This window comes from Hemicordylus capensis, chromosome 5 (genome assembly GCF_027244095.1).
Source record: "Hemicordylus capensis ecotype Gifberg chromosome 5, rHemCap1.1.pri, whole genome shotgun sequence".
NCBI classification, from domain to species: domain Eukaryota; kingdom Metazoa; phylum Chordata; class Lepidosauria; order Squamata; family Cordylidae; genus Hemicordylus; species Hemicordylus capensis.
Window position 1 is genome coordinate 44946819 of NC_069661.1, and position 18246 is coordinate 44965064.

General features: G+C 50.2%; 1 protein-coding gene and 1 pseudogene across 1 annotated transcript in view; one reads left to right on the forward strand and one right to left on the reverse strand.

The window, feature by feature from the left end:
* Positions 1-11495, reverse strand: part of PRDM5 (PR/SET domain 5) — a 177789-nt gene extending 166294 nt beyond the window's left edge. The window contains exons 1-2 of the mRNA XM_053258589.1: positions 11403-11495; positions 9814-9897 (exon numbers count right to left, since the gene is read on the reverse strand). Coding sequence (XP_053114564.1) covers positions 9814-9897; positions 11403-11495 — 177 coding nt within the window. The remainder of the gene's footprint in view (positions 1-9813; positions 9898-11402) is intronic.
* Positions 11496-12329: 834 nt separating this feature from the next.
* LOC128328634 (uncharacterized) lies at positions 12330-12462 on the forward strand (annotated as a pseudogene).
* The last annotated feature ends 5784 nt before the right edge of the window (positions 12463-18246 follow it).

Here is an 18246-nt window from a genome sequence, read left to right on the forward strand (position 1 = left end):
CTGCAAGCCTCTGTAGAATACATTAGGTGATGGTGAATATTGTTTTAATGGCATTTTACATTTTATCCATAGAGATAAAGCCAATAATTACAGCTCTCTCAAGCCCCGGATGGCTTGTGTTACAGTCACTTGATCTTCACTGAAGCTACTTCAATGAGGCTACTTCAGAGCAAGTGGTTTATGGGTTACAGCCAAAATGTTTTCATACCCTACTTCATGCGGTAGTTCTTAATTTGGCAACTGAATTAAGGACACTGTTATTTGTTTCAGCCCTCAGGAGTCTGTTAACTAAGGAAGTATCAATGCTTAATTTCTTCCATAGGAGACAGTTAAAACAGCATTGGAGGCAAAAAAAAAATGATGCTATACGTATGAAACTTGATCACAAATACTGCAATTCCATGAGCAGAGAATATTTCATTTAAGAACTGTTTTTACAAAGACAAAAGGGAAACATCAAACCACCCAGCATGGTTCCTGAAAGACTCCAACAAAGTCAGTCTCATCAGAGATCAAGCATTAGCTTTCTCTCATATGAGACCACATAGCCATGGGATATGGGCTGCTGTCCCAAATGCACTAAACATCACCAAAGCTCTAATGAAGTCAATAAGGCTTTGAAGGTCTGAGTGCATTTAGGATCATAGCTTTGGTAAGCCTAGGCAAAAGTTTGTGAAATGTTTGCACAAAATATCTTATTAGTGATAATGCTGAACTCAGAGTTGATGTACAAATACATTAAAAAAAACATGGTTCGGGCTTTCTGGAACTATACCATTTCAGAATACACATGGAGGGAAATCATATGAGACTAGCTGGGTGACTCTGGGCCAGTCACTTCTCTCTCAGCCTAACCTACTTCACAGGGTTTTTGTGAGGAGAAACCTAAGTATGTAGTACACCGCTCTGGGCTCCATGGAGGAAGAGAGGGATATAAAATGTAAAAAATAATTTTAAAAAAATGATTGAATGTTCAACCATTTAAAAAAAAAAAACCCATCAAAGTCAGAATGTCAGGAAGAAGAGTTCTAGCTCAGAACACCAGAGAGGCAGCTATTTTTCTCTGGGCAAGGTTTTGTTTTTTTTAATTGAGAATTAAGAGATGCACAACGATGCCCAAGAATGTTAGCCACATATGTTCTAAAGACATAGTAGAACAGGCAGAGGAACTGCATGGAGCCACAGAAAGGGTGTTGGGTGATGAGAAAACCAGTCTATGAATCAGACATCTTTCCAGTGGGAACACTTCCACACTACAGGCTCTGAGGACCAAGTATTATGCTCACCTAGCCAAAAATTCAGGATCTGGGGAGGGGACCAGGCACCCCACGCCTGCACCGTATGAAGGAGTTCACTAGCAACATGGGTACTAAAGTTCTACATGTTGCATAGACATAATTTGCTCAGTCCTTCACTCCATTTGGGAGGGAAAGAGCCACATAAATCAGATCTATGAGTTCAGTGCCCATATCACACATTATTCCAGTCAAATGGGGGGGGGGGAGAAAAGCTGTGGTGTTTCTACACCGCCAACACAGGTACTAGCTTGTCAGCTGGATGGGTGTTTTGTTTTTTGTTTTTGAGTGTGTTAATGCTCTGGTGAGTCAAAAACAAAGAGAATAAAACTGGACATGTGGAATGTTTCAAAGAACTCTGAATTCCTGCTAACATAAACTTGCTTTCTGGGTATTGTATTGAGGTCAGATTCCGCTAGTCATCTACCCAACGAAGCAATCCTCACCAAGAGCTAGCAGCGATCTGATAAAAACCAGTACTTCAAGTTCTTCATCTATGTATCCTCTGAAGAAGGATGTTTCCTTATGAACTGGCATTGTTTTAACTCTGTTTAGATGAACAGCAACATAGACATAAAATAATAATAGTGAGCCCTTTCTCACGATCAGTGAGAAGGGCTTGAGGGTGGGTGGTGGGGAAAGCTGCTTGAACTGACCTTCCCTGCAGATGACCGCTTCTTCGTTGCTGGGTGTGGTCCCCACACACCCAGACGATCCTGTTGACCCTGATAGCGTGGAGTGTCGGGGGCCGGGACATGTCATCTTGGCCCCTGGGAATCCTATAAGGCACCACACAAGTGCGTGGTGCATTGTGGGGGATCACCTGTAACTGCTACAGCACCAGCTAAAAGCAGCTGGCACTGTACACAATGCAGAAAATGGGGTTAAGGGGGCACTGCGTTTAAGGGGCTGTTTCACACACACGATTTCACACACACAGCCAAGAGTGGGCTTAGCTGCCTTAGACCGGTCTTGACTGCACATGTGAACAGTCTCAATACATGTGTTTCAGCAGAATAACCACTAATCTGGCTAACAGAGCTTTCCTTCATAGTTTCTGGAATGGCTATCTACATAAACCTGGACAGCTGCTTTTTAGTTTAAATATTCCTGGCACCTATCTTCAAACTCAAGGCTACTTCACAGTGTGGTTTATAATGCCCTAAAACACTTGTATTCAGATCAGCATATCTAAATATAAACCGTTTGGGTTCAAACATTCAGGAAGTCATAAAATGTGGTATGCAGGAATCTGTGCAAGATTCTGAAAACAGGTCAAAAGAAAACAGTTATGAAATACTATCGGACTTACAAAGACTGCTCTTATGGTCAAAACCTCAAGGTGACACTGGTAAACAGATGGTGACATTTTTTCAAACAAGCTGATATTAAATATTCTACAACATGGTTTCAATGTAAATTCCAATGTTTTTTTCTGTTGTACATTTCAATGCTGAATGCCTTTAGCATTCAAACTATGATTACACTTTTAGTTAAGATAACCTATATTCTTTCAGGAGAAAGAATACATTCACAGAACCACAAAATCCATAAGGACATTAACGCGATCACCAGACAGGGTAACCGCGCCGTCCTGCTATAACGCTTTTACCCACCTCACAGCAAACACACAAGCAGATGGGCAGGGTGCCTGCAGGACAGATGATCACCATGAATGGCTACATTTCAGGGCAGTCAGCCGCAGCCCACACTGTTGGTCCTCCAGCCCAGCTCTGGCAGCAGCCGTCCCCTGGGTGGCCAGGGGTGATCACGTGACCCGTACAATCGCTCCGAGACCACCCAGAGGGCTCCGTGGTTCCCCTGAAGCTGCAGCCCTGCTTTGCAGCTCCCTGACTGGTGGGTCCCAGGAGCAGGCAGTTAACCCCTTCCTGACAACCCCAGCACTGCCAAAGGCACTGAACATTGTCTTGATCCCCAAGCAACCCCTGCCTGCAAGGCAGGGGAGAAAGGAGCATCAGCAGCTGCCAGCTAGCCCCTGATTAAGTGTTAACCCACACACCAGAAGCAGGAAGGACTAGGCAAATGCCCCCTGGTTCTCACCCCCACATCTACTATGTTCCTATGTTCCTCTTTTCTCTTGAGCCCGTTTGCAGGGTGCCTGCCACTTTAAGAATGAAGGGTGGGAGGGCTGGTGTCGCAGCTCCACACAAAAACTCGCAGCTCCACACAAAAACTCGGAGACAGCAGGCAAGCTCCTCTACCTGTCAAACCACATTTAAGAGTTGGGTCTGGGAATTGGGTGACCCTACTTTGAGAGAGCACATCTTGAGGACTTGCTGCTGGTTCACATGAGAGTGCTAACCTGGACTTCAGGCCTCTAGCCCTGTTTTTGATGACCACGAGAACAACCTCAATGTATTATTAGCACCATTGCTAAAATGATGTTCATTGAAGGTGTTCTTTAAATAGCATTCATACGCTGCAAGATCAAGCTGTATGATCCAATGCATATCATGTGATTTATTAGCACACATTTATTATCAAATTGATGCTAGGGCTGAATATAATCTGCTAAAAAAAAAAAGAGAGAGCAAAATTCTGCAAATTTGCCCCAAATCTGAACCATGAAAAACTGTATTGCGCAAATTAAGAGCATGATCATAAAATTGTTTATTTTGCACTATTTATTCTGCTTCTACAGCCACAGGAAGGAGTAAATAACTTTCTAGGCACTCATGCAACACCACCTAAATGCTGGAATACTATACAGATCCCTCCCCACTTCTCAGCATTTCAGCTTTTATTAAACACACTTACTCACACACCTTCAAGCCTCACTTAAAACTTGCTCCCCTGAAAATAAGAGCTCAGATTTACGGAATACTGGCTGACATACTGAGCCATTCACACGGCTGGGTGGGCAGTGGGAAGGCTGTGCTCCACTTACCTTCCCCCAGAATATCATTTTAGGAGTCTTTGGCGTGCACTCTGAAGATCAGCACTGCTCCACTGTAGCACGGAGCTTCAGAGGCCAGGACAACATGCCCCGGCCTTCCGGGTAGCCCACAGTGCATCGCACACCATGCACAGTGCATTGGGGATTCCCATAGGAGACAGGTGCTCTAGGCGCACGTCTCCTCAGGCTGAACATAGCCCGAGAAGACACATTTTCCCGGAGCCTGGGTTAATGGCATGCTGGCGCCATTAACCCAGGCTAAACACCGGGCTAGTTGGTGGCCTGATTCCAGTGGTTCTCATGCTCACGAGAGCATGAGAACCACTCATGCTCTCAGTGGTTCTCATGTTCATTTTGTGCACGCGAGAACAGCGCAAGCCTGGGCACAAAACCACATTTGCCAGTTTGGCTCAAATCTGAACAGGATTCGAGCCGACCCAGCCCAGCTCAGTTTTGGCCCAGTTGAGCTGGTCCCGGTTCCAGTTTGAACAGAGCTGGCTCGACCAGCTCAAAGCTATACTGGTACAGGGGAATCTGGTGAGGATTCCCCTTTACCAGTACAGGGGCAGGAGGAGGGGCTTTCTTAAGTACAGAGGGGATGGGAGGGGAGTAAATATGTACTTTCAAGTACAAGACGTGGCTGCAGTGGCAGGGAGGCCAGTAAAATGCCCCCCAACACATGCACATAGTCCCCTACTGGGCTACTCAGGGGGAGCCTGGCAGGGATATGGGGGAGCCACCCATGCATGGCTGCCACAGCTCATACTTGTCATACCCCTCCCGCCCCCTCTATACTTAGGAAAGCCCCTCTGCCCCTGCCTGTACTGGTAAAGAGGAATCCTCACCAGCTTCTCCTTTACCAGTATAGCTCCAAGCCAGCTCAGCTCGAACCAGGCCTGGTTAGGCTCAAACCCGGACCAGCCAAGGCCAGTCTAGTTCGACCCCAAACCCATCAAGCTGAGCCGGCTCACACACTCCTAGCATCAGCGGGTCCTTTTAAGTTCAATGGGACTGCTATGAGTTATTTTCCTTAGTATGTAAGCAGAAACTGAGGAAACTCGTAACACTAGGTAAGACCAATGACAAACAGTTCGTCTGAATGATAAACATATTAACTGCTATGATATTACAATCCTCAACAACACTAGCCCACTTCAGACATTATAGAGGGCAGCCATGGTCAATCCAGGTTGCAGCTTATGGAATCATCGCTGAACTTGCTTACAGCACTGTCCCTTCAGACAAACAGCGCCACGTGTTCATTGGGCACAAGAGGGTGAGTGGCAGCAGCGGGACGCAACTTCCTCTGCGCTTTCCCCCTTATAAGCATGAGCACAACTGCCCTCTATAACATCTGAAGAGGGCTACTGTCTTCAACTCATGTGGGAAATTACCATGCTGACTCATACTGTTTGTCAGTGCCCACTAGAAAGAAAACAGATACAGTCCATAAACTAAAACAGGCGACATCACGCCATGTATGAGCATTAGACTAGTCCAAATGACGTAAATACAGACATTTTTCTGTCCAAGAGTGGCTAGTTCTTCAGATACCAAAGACACCCACACATTCCGATTGCTTTTCCTACATGCTTCCCCTACACAGGATGAAAAAAGGAGAGGGAAACGTCGGGCAAACTGTCTTTACACCATGTAATCACTCACTTCCAGATAACATTCTGGTAATAATGGGTGTAAGACTTTCCCCAGCAGGCAGCATTCCTTCTGAAATATTCTGCTTTCAGATTGCAGTCATTCAGTGATTATATCATTGATGTATATCTCACAATGAGTGAAGGAAGCTCTTCTCATGATCAGTGAGAAGAGCTTTGGGGCTAACTGCAGGGAGAGTGGGCTAAGCCCACTCTCCCCGCAGACAAGCAGCCGCTCGTAGCTGGGCAGCTTGATCGGCTGCCCACACGGCTGCGGGCTCCGTCACGGAGCCGGCAGGGGCAGTGGAAATTGGTGCCGCGCAGCAAGCGCACAGGGCATTCTGGAGAGACCTCGCGGTTGAGGGTCTACTCATGTATAGCCACACACCGCGGCAACACATGATCAAAAAGATGAGGTTAACAGAGCGCTCGCTTCATTAACCTTGTCTTGGGGGGGGGGTGTTTTAGGTGGGCTAGCCACCTTGGGAGCACTGGGCTCGCCTGGTGGTTCCCATGATCCCTGGAATGCACGCAAAGCTCCCTTAGCCCACTTTCCAGTGCTCATGAGAATAGCTTCAGGGTCTAAAGAACACAAGCTTTTAGAACTTTACTGTAGCAAACCCTTATCTTTCATCTCCACCAAGCTATAAGAACAAATCACTTCATTTTCTTATTCCTTAAACTAATCCGAAGTCCTAAACAAAGAAGGGAAACAATCAAAAACCAAACTTGGTCAGTCTGATAAAATGGGTAACTCATTCTTCCATGCCCTTCACAAACCCAACTTTGGTACATTTACTGAGGAGGCACCATGACATAGCAGTAGAACACATGGAGGATATTCTCACAACCACAGGAAAGCGGACTAAGGGAGCCTAGCCCGCTTTCCTGCAGTCGTGTGCTGCAACGGGAACTGAGTAGCTCTCAGCAGCAAACCTCACTAAGTACCCCACCCCGCCGCCGCCATTATATGAGGTTAGCGTTTGCTCTGCTAACCCTGTTTTCCCAATTGTGAGACGTCGCAGCATGGCTCCGCAGCGCTGCAACTCTCCTTGTGAGACACCCGACCGGGAGGCTGCTGCAAGCTTCCCACTGTCGGGGGTCCCCCCAGGATGCCCCACACACTCATGGGGGGTATCCTGGAACTTCTGGGGGCCAGGCAGCCCCCAAGCCCCACCACCCTTACTGGCTCCCTGATGGAACTGGTAGTCTTGTGGGCGGCCAATCCAGTCGCCCAGGGAGAGTTCCCTGCTCATCTGTGGGGAGAGCCTGGTTAGGCTCTACACACGGATCACGTGTAGAGCCTCAGTGTTTGAATGCAGAGGTCTCACGTTAAATCCAGTCAAATGCAGTACAGTGTAAATTAAGTATAACGTAATGCACACTGGGGCAAAATAGCCCACTTTCACATATACGCTGATGGGTTCTGAGCTGTCTGTGAAAGGAAAGGGATTTTGGGGTCATGGTGGACAGATCAATTAAAATATCAACTCAGTGTATGACAGCTGTGAAAAAAACTCCATGCTATGAAGTCATTAGTAATGGGATTGAAAATAAATTTAGTAATTTTATTATGTCATTATACACATCTGTGGTGTGGCTACATTTGGACTGTGTACAGTTCGGGTCACTGCATCTCAAAAAAGATATTTTTGTACTAGAAAAGGCGCAGACAAGGGCAACCAGAATGATCAGGGGACTAGAGTACCTTATTTACAAGGAAAAGCTACAATATTTGGGGCTTTTTTGTTTAGGGGGAAAAGCAATGAAGGGGAACCATGATCAAGGTTTACAAAATTATGCTTGGTGATGACAGAGTGGATAGAGAAGTTTTTCTCCTTGTCTCAACACTAGAACCAGGGGCCAATCCAATAAAACTGATTGGCAGGAAATTTATTAAGACAGATTCAAATTTAGGAAATTTGGGGCAGGTTCATGGAGGACAGGTCCATCAACAATTACTAGACTTGATGGACATGGTACCACCATTACAATACATTGAGGCTGTTCTCACGAGCAGCCAAGACTGAGCTAGGGCAGCTAAGCCCAGGCTTGGCTGCCTGTGAGAACCGCCTCAGTGGCAAACCTGCCTGCGAAGCCTGCCAGTTAGCCAAGGTTAAGGGCACGAGTGCGCCCTTAATTCTGGCTAACCGCTCGTGTGTCAGAGCAGGTGCTCCCAGCCAGCGCTGACACAGGAGCGGGTTCCTGGAGCTTTCTCAGACAGCAGGGAAGAGAGCTGGTCTTGTGGCAGCAAGCATGACTTGCCCCCTGGTCTGCCCTGGTTGCATATGAAAGTGAGACTAGAAGTATGAACAGTGTAAGATATTCCCCTCAGGGGATGGAGCTGCTCTGGGAAGAGCAGAAGGATCCAAGTTCCCTCCCTGGCATCTAGGGCTGAGAGAAATTCCTGCCTGCAACCTTGGAGAAGCCGCTGCCAGTCTGTGCAGACAATACTGAGCAAGATGGTCCTATTGTCTGACTCAGTATATGGTAGCTTCCTATGTTCCTATGTTCCAGGCCTTACTGCAGTTTTTTGTGTGAGGCTTTACTGTGAGTTCAAAGTTGTCCCAAAAAACTGACACAAAAAGTTGATTTTTTTTTTTTAACCTGGATATAAATCGGGCTACACTCTAATGTGCAATGAAAAACCCAAATTGTGTGTAAAATGCTCCCTGACTGCTCGCAGGGACTTTGGGATAAATTTGGCCGATATGTAAATACACACAAATGAAAAGCCGGGTGTGAAGAACTTCTGTCGCTGAGGGGATCCTCACAATGCACCACACAATCCTGTGGGATTTTCGGGGGCTGGGACAATGCATCCCGGCTCTGAACCTCTGCACTGCTTGGAACAGCAGCAGATCGTCTGGGCACGCTATCCACACACCCAGCAACTCTGCAAGATCATCTGCGGGGAAGGTAAGCTGCTCTCGTCTTCCCCCCTGCCCGCCCTCAAGCCCGCGCATGGAATCATAAGAAAGGGCTTGTTCTATAACGGTACTGTGCTGTGCATTGTCCTGCCTCCACCTTGCATCATGGGCTGCTGGTGATCGAGGAATTGCATAGAGAGCTTGCATTAGATCACATGTTGTGTTCAATGACTGCATGACTTTAGATGTATGTTTATCCTATCCTTCTTCCAGGGAGCTCATGGTTCCCTACTACCCCACTTTATCTTGAAGGGTAGGAGAGGTTGACAGATAGTGCGCCTCTTCTTACGAGCAGTGAGAAGGGCTCACGCGTAGGCTGTAGGGGAGGCAGGTTAAACCTAACTTCCCCGAAGAGGATCATCTCTCCTTCCCTGGGTGGGTGGAGCGCCCAACCAGATGAGCAGCGGCTCTCCCAGCATCTCAGAAGGTCGGGGTGTCGGGACACACCACTGCACACCACCCTGCCCCCTGGAACTTCGATAATGCACCACACGGTGCATTGTGGGAAACCACCTCCCTTCCCCGAGTAAGCCAGCAGCCGCGGCTGACAGACAAGCAAAAAAACAGGGTTAGGGTTAGCACTCGCTCCCTTAACCTCATTTTACTGGGTGGCTAAATAGGCGGGCTTGCCGCCGTGGAACTGTAGGGATCATTCCGATGTCGGCAGTTCACACGGACATGCAAAAGCGGTGTTGCGTGTGTGTGTGTGTGTGTGTGTGTGTGTGTGTGTGTGTGTGTGTGTGTGTGTGTGAATAGCCTCAGTGACCGGCCAAGGTCACCCAGTAAGCTTAGTGCCTGAGCAGGGATTTGAACCTGGGTCTCTCAGATCTAAGTCCAGCACTCTAGCTATTACAGCACATCAGCTCTCACAACTTAGATGCTACAAGGAATGGAGGAGAGGAGCAAACGTCTTGAAGCATCTAATAAGACCTACAAACAATTGCAATACTAGACTGCCTTGCACATCAGTGTCCCAGCTGACAGCCACACAATGGCAGGGCGAGTGCTATAGGTCTCACCTCCCACATCAGCCTGCAGTCTGTGTTTTCATCCAGCTCTTGAGGCATGCGTTTCTCTCCTGCAAATGGTCCAAATTTTTCACCCTAAACAACAGTAACACAGGCAAAAGAACATGAGTCTCTCTCCTTTTGTCTCAGAAAGTTTATTGCTAACTTTAGGTGCAGCCACAAGTCCTTAAGCCAAGGGTTTGTCAAACCTGGGACCCCAGACCTCCCATCAGCCCCAGGCCCTTGTGGCTGGGAATGATGGGAGTTGTAGTTCAACAACATCTAAGGACACAAGTCTGAAGCCCTCTGCCTGAGTTTGAGGCTACCTCTTTAACACATACTGTACATTATTTTCTTGTTGCTCAATGATAAAAGCAAACAACCCAAACCCATCAGCTGCTGCAGTGTGCCACTGATTCCTAAGAGCACACAATGCACACTGTTCTAGCGTCAGAACACTCCATGCCGGGCTGCTGTGGAATCATAAGGCTGCCTCAATGATGTTCAGAATGAGTGGCTACACAAGCCACACTGTCACAGTTATTCCCATTCTCTGCATGGAGTGTTGGCCTCATGATGTGTCAGTCTCAGCCATGGCAGAGATATACAATTCAGTCCAAGTAAACACTCACTGCCACAGTGTACATGCTGTCAAAAAAGGAAAGAAAACAAGGCATGAAGTGTTATGTGACGAACTACAGGTATGCAGGTGCGTAGCCACTAATTGAATAAAGTGTGAAGCAGGAACCAGAGGAATAATTAGGTGCCAAAGTCATATGGCACTAAAGAAGTGAGCGATAATTTGGAAGACGTTGGCCACACATTGGCTACCTAACCAAAAAACAAAGCAGATAACCCTACAACCACCACTCCCAACTGTTTGTGATGCTCTGGAAAAAGCTGCGTGTATAATTTGTCCCAAAGTTTCCATATAGTTAGAGGCTTGCAAAAAACCATCATGGTTATTATCTTTCCCTTTGCTATGGAAGGCTAAAAGCTGTTATATGCAGGCTATGATTTGAAAGTGATGAATGTCCCAGATTTACATGATGCAAATGTGCATTCCTGTCCCAAACAAATCTATTTTGCATGAGGATCAGTTTTTTAGGGAGGTTTTTTTCTTCTTACTCTTGTTTGTCAGTATTGGATCATTTAACTCTTAACTACTTTGATCTTCCAAGAAGACCTCCTGGGAGGGAAAGACACAGAATAAAACTCCTTTTTCAGTTCGAGAGTGTGTATAATAAGAAAGTGGGTATAATCCTCGCCACTTGCCACCCCTCACTACGAAGCAGACGAAAGCGGAATGAGAAGTGACAAAGAGAGGGGGTTGGGATTAATTCTTGAACTCTAAAACTGAGATTGAGAGCAAGAGAGAGCGAGAGCTTCGGTGACCTTCTGTAATACGTGGCAGGCTGTCTGAACCCAGCATTTGAGAAACTTTTTTTTAAAAGCGGGGAGGGGGAGGAGGTACAGGAAAGAGCTTGCAAGAAAATCACAGCTAGGCTCGCCGATTTCCCATTGCAACCCCTCCCATCACAACCCCTCTGATCTTCCCGGGATGTCCCTCACCTTATGGGGCAATAGGAAGGCTCACCCACCTTTTTCACTCTCCGGGCCGTAAAGAGCCCCATCCCGTCTTGGATTTTAGATGACTTCAGGGCAAACCTGTCCGGCACGTACATGCCCAGCATTTTGCGCTAATTTGGCGGGGGGGGGGGAGAAGAAAGGAGGGAGGATTGCCTCCTCCTGCTGTTAGATGGGGAAGGATCGAGAGGCACTTTCATTGCAAGGAGAAGGACGTGGGTTGAGGGGAGGGGGCAGGGACAATGAGAGGAGCGCTTGTTGCAAGATCCCCCCCCCCACGCACGCGAGCACGCGCCTCCTTCCCTGCCCTGCTCTTGAAAAAAGGGTGGAGCGTTCTCCCCCGATTTCCTACAGTTCTTGCAGGGCCGGAACAGTTTGGGGAAGGGCTGTGCTCCGATTGGTTGAAAGTTTTGTTACAGTGAGCAATAAGCAGCAAAGATTCCATTAAGCCGAAAGGATAAATTCTTCTGCAAAGCAGCGAAGGATCCCGGGATTGCTCAGCGTGAAGAATTCTGGCAGGCCAGCTAGGCAGAGCTGTTATTTTTGCTCCGGGGAGGGAGGCCAAGCCACTAAAACTTTGCGGGGCAAACAAGGAAAGCCATTGCTACCCTGCCCTTTTTATTATTCCTGTAGCAGAGTGCTTTACAGTCTTAGTCTTGCAGCAGTAATCATGGTGGTGCCACAAAAGTCAACTATTGTGGAAGTCAGACTATACTTGTTTGTGCCATGACTTTTTCATAGTCTGCAGCCCACCACTTCACTGCATTTATGCATATACAGTAACTGAGTGGGTTACATGGGAGGAAGAACTCGGGTCATACAATGATGTCTGTGACATCAAGACAAGAGAGTGTGAATGGTCCAAAGCCAACTTTCTATCCCTGGAAAGGTTTTGGACACCAGGCTCCCATCTCCATTCCCAACACTGAATGCAGGGATTTCTCGCTTCTCGGCCTTATGGCTAAGATCAAGTGTAGTCCCTGTTCTTATCAGTTTAATCTGATTTGTGACAGTGCTAGACTGGTCCTGGCTGAACTGCCAAAATATAAACTGCTCTTTTCAGAGCAAACCACTGAGCTGACTTTACTTACTCCTACGCTTCCTCCCACCAACCATGAATGCTGAAGAAGAGAGACAACTAGCAAACACCATCCACATGCTGAGGATTCTCTCCGAAGAAGGAAGACCAGCAGGCTTGCATCCTGGGGAAGATCTTGGCAGCGGCGGCAGCAGCAAAGATGCTCCCCAGCATCCCCTCGCAAGTGCCCCTCCTGGGGAGTGCGCTGTGGAGGAAGCTCCAGTTGGAGCAGCCCCCAGGGGTAAGGGCCGGGGAGCAACCGCCAGGCTTCCCGCAGCCCAACCCCCTGCACCCGCCGATGGGCCAGCAACACGCACAAGATGGGCCACATCTCGACCACCCCCAGACGCCCCTCCTGGACCTGGGAGAACAAGAGGAGGGCCCAAGAAGGGGGAGAGCAGAGCACCCGCCGCCCCTACACGCTCACCAACTGCTGCAGGGGAGCAGCCAAAGCCCAACCTGGAGGTCCTGATCTCACCGCAGAAGGGACCCCTCAGCTGCTTGACCTGCAACCTCATCCAGAGATACACCCAGTACCACGGCCTGATACGACACATCCTGTACCACCATACACGCGACATACGCTTCACCTGTGCTGCCTGCAATGCTGCCTTTAAATCCCTGAATCAGGTGAGATCGCACCACAGCACCCGTGACAGGAGACCAGACTCCTGGGCCTCCCTGGTGAAGAGCGGTGACCTCACTTTACGCAAGATACAGGAGATAGTCAGCTTGTCCCAGCAGGAAGGCGACCCCCCAAATGAGCATAACCAGACCTGCAGATTGGCAACTCCCATGGCCCAGATGGCGGCAGGCTCATGCTCGACTGGAAGCCCCACCGGCACCACCAAACAGACGAACCGCATCCCACAGAGAAAACAGCTCAGCAACGGCCACGCTCCACCCTGACGGCAATCCAACTCGACGGCTTGACAAACCCTCCCCCCTAGCAGACAAAAGGCAATCTACTGCCAACACTGCAAAGGACCACAAGAACCAGCACACCCCAAATGCTCGGCCCCAGGCTCCAACTTCTGCCTTGCCCGGTTCAGCAACTGGCAGCTCTGCACAGCCTGCCAAAGCCACCAACCCCGCACTTTCAACTGGCAGAGCCCACGCCAAGCCACGGAAGGAAGGACAAAAACACAGTCGACTGACGACTTCAGCTCCAGCAAGCGACCCACCCCCAAGGACCAGTGGCCTCCAAACAACCTGACACCAATCAAGGCCCAGCAGAACCTGACAGACCCCAGCAGCGGCAACACACAGCTGCAACACAAGCAGCCCCAGAGGTCCCACAAGCCAACCAGCAGGGGGAGCCACCAGCAGCAGATGATGAGGATGAACAGCAACCCCAAGCAGATCACCCGCAGGCCGTGTGGATTGGCAGGCTGTGAGAGACCGACACTTTTGAGGACCTTGAGCGGGCTGTCCAGAGACTCACCAAAGAACTCTCGATGGCAGCCAGACCACAGGAGAGGCCGGGAGGCGGGCACACCCATGCTGCTCCCAGAGCCCTGCCGCCACCACAACCCCAGACCCGCGAGGGCAGGAGAGGGCAGCAGAACAGAGTGTGCCACTACGACCCCCAAGCAGCATCGCGCATCCAGAAGCAATACTGCTTCAATAGAGCTAAGGCTGTAAGAATGGTCCTTGAAGGCCCCTCCCCCTTCTGCACCATCCCCTGCGGAGACCTCCACCACTATTTCACCAACCTCTTCGACAGAGACAGAGATGACAGAAGAGACACCCCACGTCCTGACAACCTGCCCCAGCTGCCTCACCTTGAGACGCACGCCTCCCTGACCGGAGACTTCACCCCACAAGAGGTTAACGCCAGACTGCAAAGAGCCAAGAACACTGCCCCTGGAAAGGACGGCGTCCGCTACAGCCTGCTGAAGCAACGCAACCCAGGCTGCCTGGTGCTGGCTGCCATCTTCAACGGCTGTAAGCGCTTCCGACGCATGCCCATTGCCTAGAAGAAGGCCATGACTGTCCTGGCCCACAAGAAGGGCGACCCTGCCGACCCCAGCAACTGGTGCCCCATCTCTCTGTGCAGCACCCTCTACAAGATGTACGCCAGCTGCATCGCTGCCCGGGTAACCGACTGGGCCCTGGCGGGCAATGCCATCAGCTCACAACAGAAGGGCTTCATGAGCTATGAAGGATGCTACGAGCACAACTTCCTCCTCCAGACGGTGCTGGACACTGTCTGCTGCTCCAGGAAGCAGTGTGCTGTGGCCTGGCTGGACCTCACCAATGCCTTTGGATCCATCCCACACTGCCACATCTTTGACACCCTGGCAGAGTTTGGCATGCCAGAGGAATTCCTGGGTCTGATCCGGGAGCTCTACGAGGGGTGCACCACCACTGTGCGAGCAACAGAAGAGAAAACCCCAGACATCAACTTGCGTTTAGGAGTCAAGCAAGGCTGCCCGCTCAGCCCCATCATCTTCAACTTGGCCATGGAGCCACTTCTCCACCACATTGCCAATGGGGCGGGGGGTGGGGTGGGGCTTCTGTCTCTACAGCAAGAAGGTCAGCGTGCTGGCCTATGCGGATGACCTAGTGCTCATCACAGAAACTCCAGAGGAGCTCCAGGCCATGCTCAACGCCGCCACTGACTGGATGGGCCTCAAATTCAACGGGAAATGTGCCTCACTTCACATCAACAGGAGTCTCTGAGACAGAGTCCTGCCAACCCGCTTCACCATCCAGGAAGACAGCATGGCCAGCCTCACGGATGGAGAAACTTATTGCCACTTAGGGACGCCCACTTGCTTCCGAGCAAAACAGACCCCCGAAGCCACCATCCAGGCTATTGTTGCAGAAGCCAACAAGCTCAACGTCTCACTGCTTGCCCCCTGGCAGAAGATCGACGCATTGAACACTTTACTGCTCCCAAGAATCTCCTTTGTCCTGAGAGGCTCAGCCGTCACCAAGGTACCGCTCAACAGGGCCGACCGGGCCATCACAGCCATGCTAAAGAAGTGGCTCAGCCTCCCCAAGAGAGCCACCAACAACATTCTCTGCGTGCCCCCCAAACAAGGAGGCACTGGAACACCTAGAATGGGGGACCTCTGTGACCTGTCCGTTGTCACCCATGCCTTCCGCCTGCTGACCTGCCCTGATGACACCGTCAGGTCTGTGGCCTTCAGTGCCCTCAACACTGTAGCACGGAGGAGACTGGCCAGAGATCCTTCTGAGGAAGACCTGGCCACATACCTGAGCAGATGCCTGGAGGGAGAGTTTGGCCATGATGGAGGAGACTTTGCCACCCTCTGGTCCCACGCCAGGAGGCGTGCACAAACGCATTGGCTGCCAGTGGGCCTAGGATCGAGGAGAGAGAGAGCTGATGGTGACACTGATCCGTGGAGACCCCCCAGAACTGAAGATGTTTGCCGCCCAGGACAGGAGGTACTTGGAGAGCACCCTCAGATCGACGATCTGTTAAAAATATTGCAATGACCTGAAGCGGAAACCAGACCAGGGTAAGGTGTTTGAAGTCACCTCGCAGTGGGACGCCAGCAACCATTTCATGTCCCATGGTGACTTCGCGCGCTTTGCAGACTGGCATTTTGTACATCGTGCCTGCCTCAGCATGGTCCCTCTGAACGGAACAATCAAGACGAGAGGCACAAGAGACAAGCGCTGCCGCCGCTGCAGCCACCCCAATGAGACTCTACCCCATGTGCTGTGCTGCTGCCTACCCCACTCAGCTGCTTGGCAGCACCGGCACAACGCAGTGCTGTACCGCCTGGCCAAGGCCATCCCTGACTCCAAAGACACACTTTCTGTCAACCGAGTCATGCCCAGGACAGGCAGCCAGCTGCAGCCTGACATTGTGATCCGCAATGAGGAGAAGAAGAAAATCATCATGGCTGATGTCACCATCCCCTTTGAAAACTGAAAAGCAGCCATGACGGAGGCCAGAGAGAAGAAGCACCAGAAGTATGCCCCACTAGCACAGGCACTCAGGGAGCGAGGCTATGAGGTCTCTGTCCACGCCCTGCTGGTTGGGGCCCTGGGGGGCTGGGATCCCGCCAACGAGCCAGTACTGAGAGTCTGCTGGTGTGGGCAAGCGCTATGCCAAGCTCATGTGCAAACTGATGGTGTCTGACGCCATCTGGTGGTCCCGAGACATCTACATAGAACACATCTCGGGACACCGCAAGTACCAGGAGCCAGCTCCCCCCCCATGCCCAAGGGGGGGTGCCGGACTAGCCCACTCCCATAACCCAAGAGGGGAGGGGCCACTGAGCGCACTAAAGAACGGCTTGCCCTCCTAAACCCAGAGGAGGGGAGCCATCTATGGCTTGCCCCGCTACGCCCACAGGGGGCAAGCCACCACATCCCATGGGGAAACGGCTCACCCTCCCAAAACCTAGAGGAGGGGAGCCACCTACGGCTTGCCCTGCTACGCCCATGGGAGGCAAGCCACCACACACTCCACCCTACCCTGGTAGGGAGGAGCCCCACCAGAGCTGCAGACAAGCCCAGTGATGTTTCTCTTTTCCCCTGCAGGAGGATGCCAGACCACCTGGAAACCTCCAGAGGACACCCCAGACGATGTGCCACCTCCCACCCACAAGTTGAGACTGGGTTCCCCCGCTCTCCTGGCTTGGACTCTGTCCAGATTCACATACGCGTGGAACCGAAGGAGGACTTACATACATTGGTGATGCCTTGTAGCTCATGACTAACTCAGATGGACACTTATCTTCTTCTTAAGGCTGTCTTGACCTGCATGTATGTATATATGTGTGTATGTAACCTCCCGCCTCGGGAACATGATCTATAACATATCTGCATGCTAAACGAACCATGCCAGCACAGCGGCTGACCACGCCAGGAACTCCTGCTGACAACACCCCTGGAGGACCCCCTGGACCTGGAGAAGACCCTCCGCTGTCAAGGACACACGCCCAGAGGCTGCAGTTGGCAGAAAAAGACTGGCACGGCCCTGCAGGCCACACGCAAGGTGAGACTGGGATCTGTCCCTCCCTTGGACCTTTTGGACACTCTTCTCACTGAACTCTTTTAACCGGACTCGACCCAAACCCATAGGAACTTGCGTACAGTGCTATAGTCTCTCTACCATTGCAACCACACATTTGTTAGTACGCGGCCATGTTTTATCAGGAAATTCTATTCACTGTTGCTTTTGTAAACCATATGCTAAACATTCTCTAATAAAAGTCCCTGGAAAGGTTTTGGACACCAGGCTCCCATCTCCATTCCCAACACTGAATGCAGGGGTGCAGATTCCCGGAAAGGTAACAATTATAGCTATACCCCTGTATAGGAAATGAGAGTTCCCCCCAACATTTTACTGAACTTCCTGCCATGCCTAATAACCAGGGCTGGTGCTAGGGTCCCCCTGCAACCTATAAATCAGCCCTCGCCCCGCCCCCCCGCCCTCATCAGTCTCTACACAAGACAGAGTCCAAATTAAGCAGCATTTGGGAATTTTAACAGCACCAAAAACCTTGAAGAACCATGTGTGCCACAATGTGGGAGCTTATCTGGCCCCGCAGGCAGGGTGCTCTACAGAACTAGCATCACCATTTTAAAAAAACACACACAACCCAGCGTCTTTTAAATGCTTGCTAAATTTGAAACAGTCTGAGCATTTGAAGCAAGGCCTCAGATGATGATCGCAGCATACAGGGAAGCATATCCAGGACACATAGAATGCATATTTTTGAGCATATTTTGGAAGGGTGGTATATAAATCAAATAAATATTTACTATTATTTAGTGGTAGTACTATTTATATA